This window comes from Triturus cristatus, chromosome 3_2 (assembly GCF_964204655.1).
Source record: "Triturus cristatus chromosome 3_2, aTriCri1.1, whole genome shotgun sequence".
NCBI classification, from domain to species: domain Eukaryota; kingdom Metazoa; phylum Chordata; class Amphibia; order Caudata; family Salamandridae; genus Triturus; species Triturus cristatus.
In genome coordinates, this window is record NC_140584.1 from 668,843,018 (window position 1) to 668,866,726 (window position 23,709).

Genomic DNA, 23,709 nt, shown 5'->3' on the forward strand with positions numbered 1-23,709 from the left:
CATAGTACACAACATTTGAACCAATATATACAGCACAAAGTCAAAAAAGGAAAGCTAACAAGCATTGGCATAGCCAATAGGTCTCGCCTTTGGGTCCTTATAAGTGTTTAGCCATGCAACAGTTGCATAACTAAATACTTATAAGGTCCCAAAAGCGAGACCTATTGGCTATTCCAAGCGGCCGCGAAAGTGAAAGTAATCGCGGTCAAGCGCGGCGCACGCGCCTGCGCACATGCACTGTAGGTCTAGGCTGGCCTGGTAGCACTTTTAGGAGCCCTCTCAAAAAGTCTCGCCAGACCAGCGCATGCGCGGGGTAAGGCGAGACCTAAAAAACAGTCTGTTTATATCCACCAGAATTACCGGGTGCATCGTCCAGCACTTAGAAAAAAATGGGGCGCTCGCAATGCAGTCTTATTTGATTACAAACCCCACCCTTCTTTCACAGCACTACGCCAATCTACTCTGATCCAATGTACAGGGACATAGGTGGTCTCGAGGGCTTTGTCTGGGCTTGGTTTTGGGACCGGCAGATAAGAAAGTGTCGTTTGTTTGTAAAAACGCTGACCCTGTACTTGGTGGTTACATCTTTAATAGCACTTGCTATAAACACACGACACCACTGATGAACACGAATTGACCCTCCTCTGAAATACCAGAATGCTGGTCCATTAATACAAACAAAGCCCCATGCGCTTTTACAACACTCTGTAGATTATCTGTTTAAACAACGCGGCATAGGTAAAGAAAACAAAGCCTAAAACAGCAGCTTTTTAATTTTTTTATTTTGTTTGAGCAAATGCTAGTATTTCGTGTTCAAGCCCGGTGAGGGCAAATGATTAAACGTTCACGTGTTGTCCACAACAAAACTAAAGCTGCTAGACTGGCAGAAGGCGGATAAAAGCAGCAGCATCGAAAATACCAAATCTTGGTCTAGAGGCGAGCCAGTGCCTATTTAAGAATATAAAACACGGTGAAGCTTCCTTCTTAATGTCTTGCTTCATTCTGTTTTGGAGAACGGAGGATAAAATAGGATTTGCACAGCTTTTCATCAAATCATTAACGTTATTACGGAGGCGGGGCTATAGACGGCATGCTCAGGAAATGACAGGCAGTGGCTGGACTCATCTAACCCTTTGCTCCCCGCTCTGACCAAGAAGCCCTGCAACCTGAGCCTGTGTGCAAATTCCTCGCCTTTCACAAAACATCAATGGGGTGGGGCGGAGACTGCCGAGGAAGCACACATGCAAATCCTGTTGCATCCAGCTCTTGTTTTCAACTGCTGAACCGAGGAGCTGAATTTATGAATTGAGAGGGCATACTCATTTCCGACAAAAGATTTGGCTTCAGTGTATTTCCATGAGAATGTGAGCATGTGCTTAAAAGGTTTGTAACTATCTGCAACAGCACGGAAATAAACATGCCCGACAAATGGATTTGAATACATTTTGCATATTTACAAAATGATTTAATTACACGTCGACATACTGACCTATAGAAGAAATATATACGATATATACTATGAAACATACAGAGTTCAACAATCAGAATTAAATGTATGTAGGATTGATGTAGCGCCTTCATGAAGTACAGTACCCGTGACGGAGACATATGGCGGCTGCGCGCGTTCACGTGCACATGCACGCAGGCTTTAAACCAGCGGCTGCAGCACTTCGAAAATTCCCTTATAAAAATTCGAGCAACAGCGCATGCGCTGTTCTAGGCTCGACCTAAAAACGTGATATATGTAGTTATATGTCGTTGCGAAAAACTGTATATAGGAAAAACTAACCAAGAAATAAGACAAAGGTTGGTGCAACACAGGTCAAGGATTATAACTAAAGTAGCCACCGCCCCGATGGTCAACCATTTTAAGGAAATGAATCACAGTGAACGTGATTTTAGATGGACAGTACTAAGTGTCATCAAGCCCAATCCAAGAGGAGGAGACACAAACAACACTCTTAAGAAAAGAGGCTTATTTAATTCTTAGATTTAACAGCACAGTGTTTGGTCTTAATGAAATGTCAGAAATAGGAAGAACCTAAATTTAAACTTCACTTTAATAACATCACAAGCTGATTTTAATACAGTGGTGAGTTATTTGATTCCTTCATATCAACATCGGTAAAAATGACTTTGAAAAAGTGTAACTGAACCTAGTAGCTAAAGAATTGGACTCTCGATGATAACATCAGTTTCAAGATTTTTAGTCTGGAATTACACATTGCAACTTGTTTAATCATATCATCATCAAATTTAAAACAAACATATGATTAAGGTAGACGCATTTAGCTTCCCCGGTACACGGGAAAGCTAGATGCGAGCATAACTGGAAATCCGGACTGCAGCAGCACACAAAGAACTGCCCAGCCAGGGGAAAGAGAGAACTTCGAAATATGTGAGGTAAATGCTGCAGAGGGAGAGCGTGATAGATTAAACCTGCACGCGGAAACATTGTATCATTGATCGCGTTCCCGTTTGGTTCACAGCGCGCTAAAGCAAAGTTGCAATTGAACGAGACCGGTTACACTGAATCAACCAAGTCTTTCACACCAAACATTCACAGCCCACTGCGCCTCTTACTGATACAGATTTCTGGGTGAGAAACATTTCGAATGTAAATTCAAACGTTGCGCATCTTTACTAAGAAGCCATCATTAAGTAAACAGTCTTAAATCTATACAATGGCCTTCTGTTTTCACACAAAATAGTAACCAGTGATGAAAAAATCTTAAGGAATACATGGAACAAGCCAAGCAGCACAAGTACAGTACCCGTGACGGAGACATATGGCGGCTGCGCGCGTTCACGCGCACATGCACGCAGGCTTTAGGCCAGCGGCTGCAGCACTTCGAAAATCCCCTTACAAAAATTCGAGCAACAGCGCATGCGCTGTTCAAGGCTCGACCGAAAAACCAATAGCATTTCCTATGAATGTACTAAATAGAAAACACAATGAATAAACAACCAGCCAAAAAGGGATCTTTTTAGGTATACAAAGGTGGACAACGGGGAGGCGGGTGGGTCAGTGAGGAATCCACAGGCAGATACTGTATCCACCAGAAAAAGCGTCACCGAAGGTAAGTAACTTGTTCTTCTGATGGATACATCTGCTAGTGGATTTCTCACCTTGTGAATAGATTCCCACAGCAGTCCCACTCCCGGAGGAGGGTGTCCACCTTCCTATACCAAAAAGTCCTGCAAGACAGAGCATGCAAAATTGCCCTCCCTCCTCATCTCGGAGTCTAAGCAATAATGATTTGCGAAATTATGGAGGGAGGCCCAAGTCGCGGCCTTACAAATGTATGCAACTGGAACACCCCTGGCCAAAGCAGAGGTGGAAGATCTAGCTCTAGTAGAATGAGCTCTAATACCCTCAGGAGGAACCTTACCAGCAAGGGCGCAGCAGATCTTGATGGTTAGGATGATCCACCTGGACAGAGTGCACTTGTGCACAGCTTTGCCTTTTGAGTGTCCAATATAGCTCACAAAGAGCTGATCTTCCAAACGAAAATCTTTTGTTCTGTCCAAATAAAAGCTCACTGCTCTTTTAGGGTCCAAGCGGTGAAGTCTCTCCTACTCCTTGGAAGGGTGAGGGGGAGGATTAAACACAGGGAGAGTAATGGACTGCCCCAGATGAAAGGGAGTAACTACCTTAGGTAGGAAAGCAGCCCTGGTCCTGAGGACCATCCTTTTAGCATGTAAGGAGAAAAACGGGGGTTTTGAACTAAGAGCTTGAAGCTCACTCACCCTCCTTGCCGAGGTTATGGCTACAAGAAAGACCATTTTAAAGGACAACAACCTCAAAGGACAGCTATGAAGGGGCTCAAAAGGGGACCCCATCAAAAAAGTTAAAACAAGATTAAGGTCCCACTGTGGCATTACAAAGGGAGTAGGAGGAAACCTATTAGTAAGGCCTTTGATAAATCTTAAAACTATAGGAGATTTAAATAACGACGGCTCATCCGGAAGACACAGAAAAGCCGATAAGGCTGATAAATAGCCCTTAACCGTGGCCACAGCACAACCCTGCTGAGCCAAGGAAAGAGCAAACTGAAGCACATTAGACAAGTGGGTCTTTAAAGGGTCAATGGATCTCTCTCCAAATCATTTTACAAACTTAGACCATCTATAAATAGACTTAGTGGAGTGTCGCCTGGATGATAATATAACATCCACTACGTCCGGTGGGAGAGAGAAAGAACTCAGGTTGCCCCGTTCAATCTCCAGGCATGAAGGTGCAGGCTCTGGAGGTGGGGGTGTAGAACCTGCCCCTGCGACTGCAAGAGGAGGCCTGACCTGAGAGGGAGACGGAGCAGAGGGTGCGAAGAAAGGTGAAGTAGATCTGTGAACCACACCCTTCTCGGCCAATCCGGGGCAATCAATATAACTTGGGCCCGGTCTTGGTGAATCTTCCTCAGAACCCGAGGAATCAAGGGTATGGCAGGAAACGTGTAAAGGAGTTGTGAGCCCCAACTCAACTGAAACGCGTCCCCCAACACCCCCTGCATCGGAAACTGGAGACTGCAGAATGACGGGCAATGCGTGTTCTCTTGAGTGGCAAAAAGGTCCACCCGAGGAGTCCCCCACGTCCGGAAGACGTGCTGAACCACCTCTGGATGAAGCCTCCACTTGTGGTTGGGGGAAAATTGACGACTGAGACTGTCCGCACGTACGTTCAGCACCCCGGCCAGATGATTCACCATCAAGCAAATCCGATGGTCCTGAGCCCAGGACCAGAGTCGCAACGCCTCTCTGCAGAGACGGTACGACCCTACTCCTCCCTGCTTGTTGACATACCACATCGCGGTAGTGTTGTCCGTCAGGACTTGAACTGACTGACCGCGAAGGGAAGGGAGAAAGGCCTTGAGCGCCAAACGTTTCGCCCGCAATTCTAGAAGATTGATATGAGACAGTGTTTCCTCTGGAGACCAAAGGCCCTTGATATCCAGATCCCCCAGATGAGCACCCCACCCTAGGGTGGAGGCATCCGTTATCACTGTGGCCACCGTTGGAGGAAGATGAAAAGGCTTTCCTTGAGACAGATTGCCCTCCACGCTCCACCAAGACAGATCCGCTGCAGCTTCACTGGAGATTCTGACTGACTCCCTGAGATCTCCGTTGTGCTGATACCACTGCTTGCGGAGACACCACTGGAGCGCCCTCATGTGCCAGCGTGCATGCTTGACCAACAGAGGCGAACAGACCGAGCAGACGAAGGACCTTCAGAACTGGAACAACCGCTCCATTGTGGAATAAAGGGATCATCTCCTGAATGTCGAGAATTCTTTGAGGAGGAGGAAATGCTCGACACACAGTAGTGTCCAGTACCGCCCCTATGAACAGGTTGCGCTTAGAGGGCACCAGGTGAGATTTGGGCACATTGATTAAAAAACTCAAGTTGAACAACAGATGAGATGTTACTTGCAGATGATGTTGCACCATCTCTGGCGACTCTGCTTTCAGTAGCCAGTCGTCCAGGTAGGGGAATACCGGAATCCCCGACCTCCTGAGATGGGCAGCCACCACTGCCATCACCTTGGTGAAGACTCGAGGTGCAGTAGTAAGACCAAGCGGGAGGACCGCAAACTGGTAGTGTTGCGACCCAACCGTAATGTGGAAATACGCATCCTGCAAGTCCATCGACACCATCCAGTTATCTTGCTGCAACGCCTGAAGAACCTGTGCAAGGGTTAGCATCTTGAATTTCTCCTGCTTCAGGTAAATGTTCAAGACTCTGAGGTCCAGAATTCGACGCAATCTGCCGTCCTTTTTGGGAAACAGGAAATACCGGGAGTAGACCCTTTCCTGCTCCGGAACCACCTCTATCACACCTTTTTGAAGCAATAAAAGAACCTCCTTCTGCAGAAGAAGAAGATGATCCTCTGAGCAAAAACCTTGGCAAGGAGGGTAAGGGGGAGGAAATTCCCAAAAAGGAAGGGCGTACCCATTCTCCACAAGGTTTAAAACCCAAAGGTCCGTCATGACCAATTTCCAACCTTGCAGAAAGTGGGACACCCGACCCCCAACAGACCCTACATGATCCAGGATGGGGGATCTAGGGCTGCTTCCCTGTAGCATCATTGGGACCAGAGGAGGCTGAGGAGGAGGAGGGATTGCGGCCAGAACCACGCCGACCCCTTTGTCTTCCTCTATAGGACCTATAGGGAGGATTTTGTTGCTGCTGCTGCTGTTGGGGTTGACGGAAGGAGCGAAAGGAAGACCTCCAAAACCCCTATACTAACCTTTCGACTGTGTCTGCAAACCTAATGACTTTGCAGTAGCTCTGCTATCTTTGAACCTCTGCAAGGCAGACTCCGCTTTCTCTCCAAAAAGCTTTTCCCCATCAAAGGGTAAGTCAACCAGAGTGGCCTGAACATCAGATGAAAATCCGGAAGAGCGGAGCCAAGCCTGCCTTCTAGTAGTTATTGAAGAACCCATAACTCTGGCCACAGAATCAGCCGTATCTAGGCCTGACTGAATAACTTGCCTAGCTGCAGCTTGAGTGTCAGAAATAACCTCCATAAAAGAACCCTTCTCCTCATCAGGCAATTTGGGAGCCAACTGTTTTACAGAGTCCATCAAGGCATGAATGTAGCGGCCCAACAAACAAGTGGCATTAGTTGACTTTAGTGCCATGCTAGCTGATGAGAAAATCTTTTTAGCTGACTGCTCAATTTTCTTTGAGTCCCTGTCAGCTGGCGCTTGTGGAAAAGCTCCCGAAGATTGTTTGGAGCAGGATGCTTGTACTACCAAACTCTCTGGAGAAGGATGAGAGGAAAGGAAGCTTGGATCCCCTGGAGCCACTCTATATCTTCTCGCCACAGTCCTAGAAACAGCAGGTGAAGAAAGTGGCTTGCGCCAAACGTCCATAATAGGATCTAAGATAGCCTCATTAAAAGGCAACAGAGGCTCGACAATAGAGGAAGGCGAATGAAGAACCTCAGTCTATAAGTTCGGCTTATATTCCGCAGAAGGCAACTGTAAGTCCAAAAGCTCCGCGGCCTTCTTTATCACCAAATGGTAAGGAGCCAACTCTTGAGGCGGAGAAAAGAAGAATGTTCCCACTCAGGAGTGGTGTCCAATCCACTTGCCTCCTGAATACCTTCAAACTCATCCGTTGAGTCACCCAATTCACCTTCCTCCACTTCATCTGCTCGATACTGCTCCTCCTCTATAAGCCTCTGAGCCTCTCTTCGAGAGCGGATCCGTGGACACGGCGTCGGCGGCGCCATTCACGGAGTCGGCTGCGCCGATGGAGTCAGCGGCATCACACACGGCGCAGCTGGAGTCGGCGCCGGCATTGAGGGAGGCTCAGACAAAGGCACGCGATCCAGACGAGGCCGGGAGGAAGGCTCTCCAGGTGGCGCCGGGAACTGCCATGACGGCGCCATCGGCATGAAGGGCATAGTGTTGTGGCACGCCCAAACTGAATGCCATTGGACCCACGGGACCTGAAGGTGCACCGGATGGGAAGGCTGCTCTTTGAAAAACTCCATACATAGCATTTAAAAAATGTGACGGATCCGCACCCGGAGTTGGGAATTGCGGGTATGGATTCGAACTTGTATCCAGCCGAGGAGTAGCTGGAGCTGGAGCCGACGAATCCTCTACTGGATCCACTGATTCACCTTCAGGCACAGGAGAGAGTTCAGCAACCTGATCAGGCTCGGCATTGGAAGCTGGAGAATCCATTGGCGCCGGATACTGCACCGGAGTTATCTTTGGCGAAGGAGACTTCTCCGGAGAGACACGGGGAGATGGAGAGGGCGAAGGAGAGACCAACTCCTTACTGCGACGTCGAGGTGAAGACAACCTCGAAGCCCTACTCTTCGTCGACCGGCGCCGAATCATGCTTCCTCTTTTTCTGTGTCTTCTCGACTTCGACGAGTGCGAAGTCGACAACTCCGGCTTCAACTGATCTTGTTTTCGACCTCTGCCCTCTTTCTTCGCCTTGGCCATGAACAGCTTCCCTTCCCTTTCATTTAGAGCCTTAGGGTTCATGTTCCTGCAACAGGAACAGTCTTCCACGTCGTGATCCGATGACAGACACCATAAACAATCTTCATGGGGTCAGTGATGGACATGTGACACCCACATTCCCTACACGGCTTAAAACCTGACTTCCTCGACGAAGACATGAGTACTTTAGAAACAGTAACCCACAAGGTAACTACAAAGTAACTCTACAATCAAGGAGAGTGCTGGAAAATCATTACGCGTCGACGGCACGGAAAAAAGTGAACTGACGTCATCATGCCGACGTGGCTCTCTTATGGCTCCGGTGACGTCATACGGAGTCGCGAGCGGAGCCGTGGAATTATGACGTCTGCGGAATGCTGTTGCAGGGGATATTCACAAGGTGAAGAATCGACTGGCAGATGTATCCATCAGAAGTGACATTACAATTAGAATAACTGTATTGTCCTTTACTGTAGAATCTTTAAGCAAACATCCCTTACACTGAGACAACTGCATTGCCTATCTCACACAAACCTAAAAGACATATGGGAAGAGTTAGACTCAGTGGTATGAAGGCTAGAGTGGGTCTGTAGTGTTACGTGGGAAGTAGAACAAACAGACATGGAAGAAATGGGTCAGAACATTAAAATTAAAGGGACACATTATTTTCCTGCAACTGGAAACTGCTTAGGCTAGATTGGGCATCCAGCAAATTTCAGAAGGGATAGGGCTGAGGCCAATTCTTTTTAGGTGGAGGCTTTGGGCTTCTCCCGAGCTTATAACATACCGTGGAGGGTTGGAGAAGATTTTGAGGCTGTCAAGTTGTGGCAAAATCCAGTGGATAAGATATATTAGAGACACCTTGGGAAAGTTGGGAAACAAGATATTGTGGGAAGATCCAAAAACAGCTGAGTCTATTAGTAAGAATACCATCAAAGTAAATTACGGCCAGTATAAATTGGACCTAACGCAGTCACAATCCACTTTTGGCCTCTTGTCTGATGCCTTACTTGCGGAAAAGGATGAGTTCGAGAAGGAGTGGTTCGTTGACGAGACTGAGCCTGCGGAAGCCAGGAAACTTTATCTTAAGTTTCCTTATGGCACCCTCCATCTGTTTTCCTTCACCTCAGGTTGGGGCCATCCCTATGAGCGGGATAGGTGGGATTGTTCCACCTACGAGGCTAGTAAGCAAACTGTGGAGCGTGTTTTATTTTTTTGTCCTGCCTATGCCAAGGGGAGGAAAAAATTAATCCTTCAAGTATGTCAAATAGTGGGTGTGAGAAAACATGCTGAGGCCCTTCGCATTTTGAAACATGACACAAAATAATGTATTGTTTTTGCTGTCTCTCAATATCTTCCGGTGCTAGAGGATGAGGTGCACAATTTTTAAGTCTAATGCAAAGCTTGACATTATGGTAGTACAGGGGGTTTCTAATGATATTGTTACCCTACTTTTATTAGTACCCCGAGATGATGTGGTTAAAGATTGTATTCGTCAATTAAAAAAGTACAAGCTATGAGAACTCATGGATCGAGATGTATTTGCTTACACCAAGAAACTCTTGGGCCTCCTTTGAGTCTTTGACTGTTTTTTGCACCCGCACTTTGTGAATATACGGACTAAGACTGCATTTGTTGAATTTTTTGATGTTCTATCCGTTTGGATTTTATGATGTTGTTATCAACTCGTTTTATGTCTTTTATGGTGTACATTAGCATGATTTTAATGTTTTTACAATTTATATTATGTTTTCCTTACTTTTATGGCTTGTAGCCGAAATAAAGATTTGAAATGAAATGAAATTCTGTTGTGTTTTAGATGCTTTAGATGCAACCTTTAAGGAGGATCACTTGTTTTTGAGACAACAGTATACAGATATTTTACAGCTCCTGGAGAAACCTGTGGGATGTGGCTGGAGAATTGTGATGAAAAGCTTTTCACTCACCTGGTCATCTGCTGTAGAAGAGCAGGGAAATAATCCTTGTCAATGTGCTCTTTGTAGAACTCCTTGACATGCTGCTCCGTGAGCATAACTTCTTTCTGCATGGCGATGGAGAAGCCTGCCTCCTGTATACTCTGCAAGACTTCATCTAGACCAAAGAAATTGAAATAAGCTGTTAATCATTATTGATTTCCAGTAAAAATGAATTGTTATCTAACTCTGACAAACAAAATGGCAAAACCACATGACTGGAGGTAAAGTGGCTTACCACTGAAGTCTGTGCGCCATAATAATCACAATGATCACTTCTGGGACTTTAAAACAATGGTGGAAAACCTTTCAGCTCTAGTTCTCTACTTTTAGGACTGCAAAGGTTGTTGGCGACTGCAACTTATTCTCATACAGCTGTTGTTCAGTAGACCATTTGCCTTTCATCCTTCAAATCTCCCAAGAAAAATGTACAAAGACTACTTTGAAACTTCATCTTCCCATTCCACATAAAGTACTATAATCAATGCATACTTACCAACTCTCTTCACTATGTGCCAACCTCACTCTTTTTCATTTGTTAAAACTTACCATAAATAAATGCATGCCAATGACAGAAGTGTATAGTACACATACAAAGCAACACTACGTAACATAACATGCACATTTTCCCATTTACCCTTTCTCCACTGAAACTCCTGAAGGACCAAAATTTTAGTCTGGGCAAAGTATGAGAAAATATGGTGAGGAGTCACATTCAACAACAATTTCTTAAAACATTGAATAGAATTTGTTATGGTGTTTTTAGACTTTGTTTTCTTTTTATGAGCCGTGGTCCACAGAAGGATGCCCACCGCCTGTTGTTTGACAGGGCTAATGTACAAGTGACAGAAAAGAGAATAAACCCTACCAGCGTGGTCATTGGGTCTTCTGCTACAATTAAAAGTTAACTCAGCAAACTTCTTTACAGATGACACCGACTTCCTCTTTTTCTTCTTAGAAGGTGCTGGGCTTACAGGAGAAATGTCAAATTCCTAAAGTGGCTTTCTTTGGAAAGGCAATCCATATCACACACTTAATAGGATCATAGTCTGGCTGGAGGCAGGAGATAAATCTGATATGCTCTCCTCGCAACAGACGCTTCTTTTTCCACAAGCTGAATGCTTACTGGAGAGAGAGCACTTTGAAGGCTTGCCATTTGAGGTTATCCTACTTGATTCTCCTCCCGCCCTTCAGCGACATACCACACCTTACAAAACCAAGCCATGCTCTTGCCTGCCCACTATGTTCTGTGCTGATCCCCGGATCCATGAAACCAGGAAACAGTGACCCAGCAGTGTGGTAGCTGAACGAAAACAAAGGAGTCCACGGAGTACACAAGAGAGAATGGAGAATGGACAAAACCCTCCTGGCGTTACCCCCTCGCAGGGGTGGGGCCTGCTCAGGCACAATGAGCATTTGCAGCTGCCAGACCTGGAGTATAGGCAGGAAGTTTTTACTGCAGAGTTAGAAGTCAGCAGGAAGGCAGCATGTAGAACGGCCGTTTACCAATAAATGTAGGACCTGTACCTTCCCCAGCATCCCTTTGAGAGCTACCTAGAAGGGGAGCAATTCGCCTTTTCTCCTGTTCCTCTGCTGATGGGCAAGAAAGGCAAAACAAGCTAAGGGACAGACATTAACATTACAACATGGACATTGTTCAGGTTCTGCACTCAATATATAAAAGCACAACAATTGAAATCTGTGCTCTCAAAGTCGCAGTGCGCAAGAACCGGTCCAAGGATTTTTCATGCGTTTGAGCCCTTCCCCCTTGGAAAGTCAGGGAGCAGAGCGCGAGGCATATTGGGGGAACAAGGAAAGTGCCTTCTACCTGCTGGAATAAGGGGTAGCTGCTCCGATCAACAGGCAAGAAGAAGATAACAAAGGTGATAACTGCAACCGGTATACACCAAAGTAGCCAAACATCAGTCCAAGGGTGGTGGCAGTGGCAGCAGCACATGTACCAGAGGGAGGAGGTAAGTTGCCTATATTTTAATCCCTTCTCTCTTTTACTTAGATAAGAGTTTCATATTGAACCGGACTGGTTTCATAAGGAGCCATTTAATCATTCCAAAAAACAAAGGACTAAAATTATTAAGGGGAAAAAAATACTGAGAACAGCAATTAACCACTGAAACAAACAATATCTAATTTAGAGGCGTTTGAGGCTCATTGCCTACTGACAAACATCGATCGACTTACACATCATGCACTCAGAAAAGGGCCAACGACTAAGCAGACAGTCCAGCTTTGTATGTACACAAAATTGATATTAATGAACTCAGATTGGAAGCTCCCCTATAAACTCCAGTACAATTTTCTTACATTAAAAAATACTCACCTCAAAATGAAATGATAACGAAAGAACCCATTTCTCTCACAAAGCAAAAGGATGAAAGTTGCTCACCAAAAACAGTCCTTAAATCGTACTAGCATTTGGAGTACATACTGGCAAATCTGCCCCCGAGGTTATAATGAGATTCTCGGACTCCTATCAGGACCCATCAAATAATCCAATGAGAAATACATCAGGCTCAAAGCCTATGAATGAAAACATCACCTTTCCCCAACTCTATGATCAGGCCATGCATCAAAACCATCGCACAGATGCATCATAATGGTAAAGACAGCTTAGATCTGTCAATTATATCTTCATCCTAAATTAAGCAGACGTCCAGCAACTAGATGACCTGTTTCCAATCAACCCCTTGCTAACTCATAATGTAGAAGACAATTTGATAAACATCAATACTAGTATACACAGCTGAACTCACTTTTCACTGGCAATGGTCATCAAGGTGCTAAATTGCCAATCACATAAGCTAGAATTACAAGTAGATCACAAGCTTGATTCAATCTCAGAGGCAACCAAGATTGAAAACAACTGATGAACTGTAGTCACTTGATAACACAAATTCATCAAAAGAAAAAGAAAGAAACTAAGTTTAAAAGCAAAACCATCTTCAGAAAGGGCTTAGAATTAAGGGAAAATACTACAAGGAAGGATGAAAAACGACCTCATTTTCATAAACAAGCAATGGGAGAAGAAAAAAAATCCTTAACATTAAAAGAGCCAAGTGCAAACATCCAGCCAGGTTTAAGCAATTGTGAACAACAGATAGGGTCTTGGACAAAGTCCCTCATAAAAATAACTAATACACTGCCATCCTCTGTCACAACTGTCACTGCCTCTCCCATCAGTAAACACTGTTGTGTGCCCAAGGGCCAAGAAAGTTGTCTTGGCGAGGTCCACAGTTAAGGTACAAACAAGAAAGATCTCATGAAAGGGTCAGTTACGGCCGCAAGAAAAGCCTCAGCAGCCCCTATCTCTAGAACTGGTTCTAGCAGCCTTTCACTAAACACACAAAAACCTCCAATCCCAAAGGTGACAATTAAGATTAATGCAGCACAACAAGTGAACAACAGACCAAATACTGAAATAGAATAAGCAAACCATGGGTCAAACACAGAAATGTTACACTCTGAGCACCAGCTGTATCAATCTAAAGTAGATCACAGTCACAGAACAAAACCCGAATGTGAAGTAATACTGGTTGGTTTTTATGTTAATTTTCACATCAGAATATAAAGTAACATATTGTCGGTGCGAGCAGTTATACCGGCTCTATGGCATTAACCACACAAGTCATAATAAGAATTAATTTTGTCCCACAACTAATTACCTTTGGCACTGAGGCAATACATGTCATATGGAGATCTACCAAGATAGCGGAGATACTGTATAATGCCAAAGCTGAATTTGAGAACTGGGGTATTAGCATTGGCAAAAAAGAAAGAGAAAGAGAAAAATATCCCAACATCCTGATCCTTAGAAGACATCCTCGCCATATAAACCACCCGCAACAATCTACCTTAAAGGATGGATACCTCTGACCTTGGCTTACAAATCATTCACAATAATTTCCTGGAATGTTGCAAGTCCGCATAGATTGTTACAGAACTCAGATAGCCTTGCATTTATGAAACAATGTGATATCATCTGTCTCCAAGACACCTGTAGCTTACGAACTATTCATTTAATTGTACAAAGCCTGCTATCAGGGTCGGACTGAGAACTCAAAGCAGCCCTGGCAGTTTTGTAGGATCGGCTCCCGGGAAAGGGTGGGGTAGGGGGAGGGGCGCAAGTGTGAGGCACTGCGGCTTTTGTTATTGGGGGTGACCCACACAGAAAACTGATAACTTTGTCAACAGTGTTCAGTTAATTCCTCAAACAAGACGTAGAAGACTTAGCTCAACATTACTTACCACTAGCATAGAAGCTGGGCCATACTTAGCTACCCCTTGCCCGCTTTTTATTAACAAATGCACTGATGTTATTTCAATCATAGAATGACTTGACAGTAATCACCACCCCTCAATATTTACTCAGAACTCTCCAACAGCACACACTGAATAACTACTATTAATAACCTGCTGATATGAAAAAGAATCATATAAAAGGTGTTGAATATTGAAAAGCTAATACACTGGCATTACAGCAGAATCAGAAACTAAAGGATTTATCTAAAAGGACAACTGGGTCCGACTTATGGGCCAAATGAGTGAAATGTTTATGTGTCCTGGCTGGTAGACGCAACATTACCGTTGCCTGCCTCCGCAAATGACGGTCCCTGTAACACCTCGTAGATTATGTCAATTGAGCACAGATGATCTCTCACACTGTCCACAGCTGTAGTCCATACCAACAGGAGCCAATACTACCTGTGCTGGCTCTAAGAATGACGCCATCAACATTGGAATACGCTTTGGACACTGCAGAACATGGGCCGTTATCGGGTCCAGTAAAGCATCAACGTCCGGTTGCGCACATGATGGGAGTGTCAGACAGAGATCCAACACGCATTCTTCTCCGCAAAACAGGCGTTGGAGGACAGGTAAGATGCAGTCCATCCAGACTGGTCTAAATGACATGAACCTCTTGGCTAGGTGTGCCTAGATGTTGTACCATGCAATCACGGTATTTTTGCTCCAGGAGTACTGTTTCCATCTCTTTGGTGACTGGGACGTCCATTGCGTAGCAGAAAAATAACAATCAGGATACCTGTTATTAGAAACAAGATCAGCAGTAGTCCAAATACGGAGTGTATAAAGTTTGGTATAACTCCGAGGACCGTCTGAAAGGTGCTTAACAGTCCAGAACCTATGGTCTTAAATAGGTGGACGATGGGTGTCATATCAGACGTGTTAAAGATACTATTTATCATTTCTTCTAAATGGAAGGGGCAATTCATACGTATGAGCGCCTGTATCTCTGCCCTATACCTTGCGATCTGGAGATCAAAAGTCTCTTGAGCGGAGGTTAAGGGCTAGGAATTCTGTAAAAGCATGTCTTTCATTCTGCTCAAAGCATCAAACCGTATTAATGAAACATTTAGCGAAGGCCATAACAGCACCTCCCTGACTGTATGTGTTGGTGGAAACAATACCTGCATACAGCAAGTAACCCTGGAACTGACGGTCACCATATATGCGATGCCCGGAAGCATCCCACAGCAACCTTGATCGTTCAGCATCAAGTAACTCCCATTCAAAAGTAGCCTAAACACTGGAGTGATCATGGCAGCTGGGGCACCCCTCAAGTGACAGAATAAGTTTGCTACTGAACCGTTACAGACCCTATGCATCATTATATCCTGACATATGAGTGGTCCACTTAAAGTGTTCTCACAGTTTGTACCGCTCAAAAACACTTCTCTATTCCCACTCTGACATCGAAATCTGTACAGTAATTCCCACGATTCCTTGATGAATTACCTACCCATTTCTTCATATCTTCCTGCCTACTTTTGTTCAAGGCAATAATGAAATTGAAAAGTAGTGACCGACGACCGGACAATGTGAGTGGCTGGTTGGATTCCCTGCCTGGTCGGGGCGATCGAACGGGGCATCTTGGCGGTGCTGAGGGTGGTGAGCCTCCACAGAAGTGACCTTTCGGTCCCTAACCTTGATAATCGGACATTGCTCAGTTGGGTTCTACCTCTCTTTTGTATATTTTGTCTTATAATAGTTCGCGTCTGAGTGGCGGGTGGAGAAGGGCCTCTTTCCTCCTCTGGGGTCTTTTTGTAGAAGGGGATTATTAGGGCGACAGGCACACTGCATTTTGGGGTGGTTTTGTTGTTTGCAGGGGTGCAGGGAGGGGGGAGTTGTAATGGGTTTTGGTTGGGGTGTTTGTGTTTTCTTTTCTCAAGGCGGCATATTGGTTTTTTCATTGCTTCAGGTGTCCTGCTCTCTGCGGGGGGACTCCTGCTACTTTTGTGGGGATGGGGGGTAGTGGGTTGAGGTTGATATCTTGGAACGTCAATGGATTGGGGGATCGTATCAAACGGGGTGTTGTATTGCAATATTTGCGTTGTTTGACTCCTGATGTTGTACTCCTGCAGGAGACGCATTTGGTCGGCAATGTGTGTCATGCTATGAGCAGGTGGGGATACCGATTGGTTGCACACTCTGGGTTCACCACTGGTTCCAGAGGGGTTGGTATTCTTGTCCGGTCTTCCCTCCCACTAGAGATTGATAATGTCATCCTTGACGACAGAGGGCGTTATGCTGCCCTAACTGGGAGGTGGGAGGGCAGGACCCTTTCCTTGGTCACGATATATGTTCCCCCAGGCCTCCAGACCTCTACTTTCTCTGATGTCGGTCGGATGTTGTTGGAACTCCCCGATAGTCTTCTCCTCATGGGAGGGGACTTTAACTCGGTGCTATCCGGCGATCTGGATCGTCACCCCCCCAGGGCCCTCCCTGTTTCCCAGTCATGGCTCGGTGGGTTCTTGGACACCTTTGGTCTGGTGGATTGCTGGAGGTTAATGCACCCGACGCAATGTCAATACACCTTCCACTCCGGGGCTCATGGGAGTCTTTCCAGGCTTGATTACTTTCTCATGCCTGCGGCCCAGTCCAACCACGTTGGGGAGGTTCGACACTTGGCCCGGGGCATTTCAGACCATGCCCCTATTAACCCTTGGCATCTGCGCAACCCCAGGACTCGCGACAGCCTCATTAAGTCGCTCGACCATTACTTCCTGGGTAACGAGGGGTCTGTCCTGTCCTCAGTGTCCCTGTGGGAAGCCTTCAAAACTGTTATTCGTGGACAGGCCCTCTCTTTAATAGCTGCGACCAAGAAAGCTAGGAATGGGGAGGTGGTGAGGCTGGAGGCTGAAAACTGGATCTGGAGGCTGAGCTAGACTCGGGTGTCACCCAGGATAGGCTCCACTCCCTTGGCTTGAAACAGTTCGAATATAAATCCCTTGTTACTGATGCTGCCAAGACACTGTACAGGGAACAGCAAGGTAGACTGTATGATGTTGGGGATAAGGTGGGTAAACTGATTGCGTGGCTCGATAAGAAGGAGAGAGTGAACCGCGTGGTCCCTGTGCTTCAGGATTCCGGCGGTGTGCGTGTGACTGACCCTGGCGAGATTGTGGAGTGTTTTGCTGACTATTTTCGTGTGGTCTACTCCCCGGTGTCCGACAGAGATGAGGCTGACTCTCGTTCCTTGTTGAGGGACATTGCGCTGCCTTGCCTGTCAGACGAGGATCGAGAGTGCATGGAGGCATCGTTGTCAGCCGACGAGATTGCTATCGCGATTCGTTCCCTTCGTACCGGTAAGGCTATGGGCCCCAATGGATTGCCCATTGAATTGTACAAATTGTGTCCGGATAAAATCGCGCCTTTTCTCCGTGATATGTTTTTGGAGTCGCGTGAGCTTGGTTCCCTCCCTAGTGACCAGCGTCTGGCCACCATAGTTGTGATTCCCAAGGAGGGCAAGCCTCGTGATCGTTGTACCTCATACAGGCCCATTTCCCTACTGAATGCTGAACCAAAGATTCTCGCCAAGGTCCTCGCTAATCGCTTACTCGCTGTTATCTGGGACCTGATTCATCCGGATCAATCTGGTTTCATCTCGCACCGGAACACCGCTCTCAACCTGCGGCGTTTGCATGGCGTTCTCGCCAGGGCGGAGTTTCTTTCCGAGCCGGCCATCTTGGCTTCCTTGGATGCCACGATGGCCTTTGATACGATAGAATGGTCATATCTCTGGGCCACACTGGCGAAGTTCGGTTTCGGGCCGGGATTTATTAGTTGGGTGAGACTTTTATATACGGATCCGCTGGCTCAGGTTGATGTCGATGGGAGGGTGTCCCAGCCCTTCGCTCTCGAGAGGGGTACTAGGCAGGGGTGTCCGCTGTCCCCCCTGCTCTTTGCTCTTGCTTTAGAACCGCTCGCAGCCTGGCTCCAATGGGAACCGTCGATAAAGGGCATTCAGTGGGCCCCTGGCTTTGAGGACCGGGTCTCGTTGTACGCCGACGATATTCTTTTGTACCTCACCTCCCCGCGTGAATCCCTTAATGTCCTTTTTGACGTCCTCACTTCTTTCGGGAAAAACTCCGGGCTGATCATTAACTGGTCCAAATCTTGTGTGTATGTTATCTCCGGTGACCTTCCCCCCTTGCCGAATAGGTTTCCCATTCAAATTTCGCAATCCGGTTTCAAGTACTTGGGGATCTACGTATCGTTGGACCCGGCGGTCCGCCATGAGCATAATCTCCTTCCTCCGCTCCGGTTGGACGTGGCTCGCTGGCGTAGGTTGCCGTTGTCGCCACTCGGTCGAGCGGCACTTTTTAAAATGATGTCCCTGCCCCGATTTCTCTACGCACTCCAGAACTCCTTTGATATTATTCCGGCGGCCTACTTCCGGGAGGTGGAGGGTCTACAGAGGAGACTTATTTGGGACGGTCGCGCTCGTATCGCTCTTGCAAAACTGACTCTCCCCTGGTATGACGGGGGCATCGCGCTCCCGGACATCAGGAGGTACTATTGGGCCTCCCAGCTGTCCGCTGTCAACCATGCTACGTATGCACCCGGCCCAAATCCGGCTTTCGAGATGGATAAATATCAGTTGCCTGGTGGCAACTTCAACAGAGCACTCTATTCTCGGACGGCGGGGAGGAACCTAACGGGACCCACTAAGATTGCAGTGCGTGCATGGAGGAATGCCAATGTGGCCATGCGTTGGAATGATCGCCTGACACGAGCGACCCCCTTGTTTGCGTCGGCGGATTGGGATGCCTCTGGACGACGAAAGGTTTTGAGAACTGGGATATGATTGGTATTAGCAGGGTGGGTGATCTCTGGGTGAAAGGTGCGGTCAAATCCTTTGCGGCGCTTCAGAGTGAGTATGAGTTGAGTGAGAGGGAGTTCTTCAGGTACGCACAGGTTCGCCACGCTTTGCTGTCGGTCTTCGAGGCCGGTTCCACGATCCCCGCAGCTTCACCGCTCGAGGACCGTATACTTGATGGTCATCTGCCCGATAGCACGATTTCTTTGATTTATAAGAAGTTAATCAACAGTCGGGCGGACCTCCTTGTGCATCTTCGGGCGGCCTGGACCGGAGACGGGTTGGAGTTGGACGACGAGGACTGGCAGTCTGCATTGTCCTCCCCGAAAGAGGTCGCCATTCCTGTCCGTCTCCGTCTTGTCCAGCTTAAAATTCTTCACCGTGTTTATGTGACGGGCCTTATTTGGTTGTGATGGGTTTTTCTTCGGATGGGCTGTGTAAGCGCGGCTGTGGAATGAGCGCCACCTTCCTTCATATCCTTTGGGAGTGTCGCGAGGTTGCGGCTTATTGGCGCTGTGTGCATGCAGTAATGGAGTGTGTCACGGGGGTTGCTTTGTTGCCTGAGGCTCGTCGATGTTTGCTGAATGTATGGGAGCCGAATGATTACAACGTTGTCCAGGCCCGGTGGGCGGCACTTGGGAACATGATTGCAAAGAGGGATATCACGCAGCTTTGGGGTTCCCGACGACCTCCCACCGTGTCAGTGTGGAAGGAGAACATGGACTGGTGCATGTTCAGGGAGAAGACGGTATATCTGGTGTGGGGCAAGCCTGGGGCGTGGGGTAGAATTTGGGGTCAGTGGAACGCCTACCGAGGTAACATTTGTACGCCCCCTTTTGAAGATACTTCTGATATTTCCCTGTCCCCCTGATCCTGGGGTTCCCTGAATACTGTACTCTTTACGCTGATTGTTCTGACTCCCCCGCTGCCTCCCCCTCCCCCGCTCATCTTTATTGACCTCCTGATTTTTTACCTGGTATGGTGGGGTCCCCCTGTCGGCGCTTGACACTGTCTAGACTGTTTCTCGCCTTGAGTTTTGTTTTTCTTTTTGTTCGTTTTCTTCTTTTAAAATTCAAAATATCTGTATTCTGCCTAACTTCTGAGTTGCCGAGCATAACTTTGGTACTCCTGCTGCGCCTCTGGGGATCGGTCGCTGCTTTGTGACGTCACATAATTGGCATGCATGTATTAGCGGCCGGCCCTGGTGGTTGTAGGCCCACGTTTGTACTGTTGGTTTTCTGCACAATAAAGTTTAAAAAAAAAAAAAAAAAAAAGTAGTGACCGGTAGAGTTATGTGGCCATGGATTAACCATTCTGTGGACGGTGATTCTGCCACTGTAAAGGCTAATCTATCCAGTTTTTCAATACGCAGCATTGTATATTTTGCTCCCCTTTGTGCAATTTCTATATGTTTTTCTGTAGGTTGTATGAAGAAAACAGTGATTTACTGTTGATGAAATGTCAAGTCACATAGCCTGCGTGCAAAGATTGCAGCGTCCAGCTTAACAATATAATAGAACGCAATTGTGATTGCCCGTGTTGTAATATGGACAAATCCTGTTCTAATATATCTATTGCAGAAGATACAATGTTGCCCAGTAAATACATCCTGGAGGTTAGTGTAGTTAAACCATTGTCAACCACTGCTAGAGCTTTCTCTAGGTTTACACAATCTATTTCTTGTTATCTCTCCACGGCCTCTTGTTGTGATATTTTCCAGATTTCATTATAGACAGCATAATAGAAACGTTTGTGATGTGGCTTTCTAGGACCTAATATAAAGTCCCATAGATCCACATTCTTTGTAAGTAAGGATAAGTGTTGTTTCACCTGTGACAGTGACGAGGTTTTTAGCCAATCACGGCATAAGCTCCCAGCACTGTATGATGTCACTACCCCTGGATGTCCTCTCTGTACATACAGTAGATCTGGCCTGTGGATATTAAACCCTTTTGTTTTACCCATAAATCTTTCCTGACATCTATTGGTGTCTGTGGCCCAAATCAACCATCCCTTCCAATCGGGGTTTGATCTATTGTATTGCCTGATCTCTTTTAACGTAGTCCCTTCTTGTGATGTTATGTTACCTTCGGTGTGTGATGGCGTGGGCCTCCGAGGTGTATTCAAGTCTTTGTTCTTGGCTATTCCAAGACAGGACGTTTGTTTCATGGTATTATTAAAAAACATGATTTGCCGAAGAATGAGGCATGCTCTAAAAAGCACTTCTGTTCCCTGGACCTGCCAGTCTCTAGTACCCCAGACTGATTTTAAGTCTATAGTGTCTTTCCATAAGTCAAATACTTGTTCAGATAACTAGGCAATAAAGGAAGCAGAATAAATCTGTTTGGTGTTTGTCAACATATTTTTCTGTGCTGGTGTTGGTGTAAACTTATAATAATGTGAGGCTGGGTCTGACGTGTTTAACCCTGAAAAATATTGGAATTTCTGTGCAAATGTCTTTGAACTGCTTTTTGGCGGTGTTGGGAAATGTTCCCATTGGTGATATGTGAAAACATTTCTGGGATTAGCAGATTTATGCAGAAAATAATGACCATAATGTTGATAGCAATACATTGTTTCAAAATCTGATGTGTTTTCCAACATTTCATTATTAGAAAAGGCAGCAGATTTTTCTAAATCAGACAACATATTATTTACAGTTTCATAATCCCAATCATTGGAAAATGTACTGGAGGTAATGATATCACTCAATAATATTTTAAATAAATGTGGAATTTTTATGTTATGTTATGTTATTGGATTTTGTAAAGTGCACAGCTACTCCAAGGAGTGTCCCGGCGCGAGCCTACAGGGTTCCGGAAAGGAGACAGTTAGAACAGGAAATTTTGAGCTGTTTCTGAAACTGACTTAGCTCTTTGATAGCACGCAGAGGGACAGGCAGCGAATTCCTAGCCGTCGCCGCCCTAACAGCCAGTGATCTGCCCCCCATTCTTTGGAGGCGCACACGGGGAATTTGTGCAAGCATCTGAGAGGACGATCTCAGATGCCTAGTAGGCAGGTAGAAAGCAAAACGCTTTCTGAGATAAGGCGGACCTCCGTCATATAAAGCGCGATGGGCTATGACCAAGGCCTTAAACTCCACACGCTTCCTAACTGAGAGCCAATGCAGCATGCGCAGATGAAGCTCATTATTCATCCTGGTCGGAATGTTCAACACCAGCCGGACTGCTGCATTCTGGACCACCTGTAACTTTTTAAAAATATAGTCAGGAAGGCCCAGATACAGCCCATTGGCATAATCGACCCGGGAGAGGATCAATGCCCGGACCACTGTTTCCTTCGCTGATCTTGGCAGTAGTGGAAGGAATTTCTTGAGAGACTTTAGTATCCCAAAACAACTCCCCGCCAGGTTTTTGATCTGGGTAGAAAAGGACAGCTGCTCATCAAACCAGACCCCCAAGTTTTTAACTGGAAGGCCTGAACAAGAAGGCAAGGGAAAATCAGATGGCCAGAGTGATTCCCTAACACGAGGAGGAAATTTGCCATAAAGGAGGATTTCAGTCTTCTCCTCGTTGCATTTCAGTTGGGCGGCAGAAAGCAATTGAAAGACAACTGTCAGACACTCCTGCACCCTTACAGTGGAGTAATCCGATTTGCCCCAGGTGAACAGAAGCTGGGTATCGTCGGCGTAAGCAACGATCTTGGCACCTCGTTCCTCCGCCAATTGGATCAATGGGGTGACATATATGTTAAACAGCAGGGGGCTCAAAGAAGACCCCTTCGGGACTCCCGTGGTGACCAACTGTGGGGGAGACGAGAAAGGCAGTAGCCAGACCTGTTGCGACTGTCCCGCAAGAAAGGATTCCAACCACTTCCAGGCTCGACCAGTGATACCAATGTCCGCTAGTCGAGCCAGGAGCAGAGCATGGGGAACAGTGTCGAATGCAGCAGACAAATCCAGCATTATCAGGGCTGCACTTCCGCCCGAGTCCAGACTGTCTTGAATAGCTTCTGAGACCTCGAGCTATAGGTAGCTCTGAATCCTGATTGGGCTGGATGCAGTAGACTAAACCCCTCCACAAAGTCAGTAAGCTGTTTATTGACTGCCTTTTCGCAAATTTTTGCGAGACAGGGGAGCGGAGAAATTGGGCGAGATTTCCCTGGATTACCCGGATCAAGCAATGGATTTTTTAGCAGTGGAAGGATTTTAGCCTGTTTCCACTCCAAAGGGACGACTGCCTCTTTGAGGGAGAGGTTGATAAGTAGATTAACCTCATAATTAACCGTTTCAGCACTAGAGGCCAGTAATCTGGCCGTACACGGGTCCACAGGAGACCCCGATTTCATAGATTTCAAAATTTTAAGGGACTCCAACAGATCTACAGAAGCAAAGGCTGGCAGCGTGGGAGCCACAGCGGGAAAAGCTCAGTCGGACCTAATATATCGTAATCAACCTTGTGCCACACTATACTATCAGGTATAGGAACTGCTGTAATGTTCACTGATGACAAGTCTCATTGTTCATGATGCGATGATAGGTGAGGTTTCAGAATCAGATTCACTTTATGAGCTGCAGAGCTTTGTCGAAGGTAAGTTCCATTTATAAGCATACTAAAGACAGTTACTGAACCTATCCAGAAAAGAAAGAAAAGTATCCTGGTAATTACCCAGAGTTCT

At 46.4% G+C, this 23,709-nt stretch overlaps 1 protein-coding gene across 3 annotated transcripts in view; it reads right to left on the reverse strand.

Moving 5' to 3' along the window:
• NME9 (NME/NM23 family member 9) overlaps positions 1-23,709 on the reverse strand; it is a 592,734-nt gene that overhangs the window by 217,086 nt on the left and 351,939 nt on the right. For all 3 annotated transcript variants that reach the window (XM_085648664.1, XM_085648665.1, XM_085648663.1), the window contains one exon: positions 9,909-10,053. In XM_085648664.1, coding sequence (XP_085504790.1) covers positions 9,909-10,053 — 145 coding nt within the window. The remainder of the gene's footprint in view (positions 1-9,908; positions 10,054-23,709) is intronic.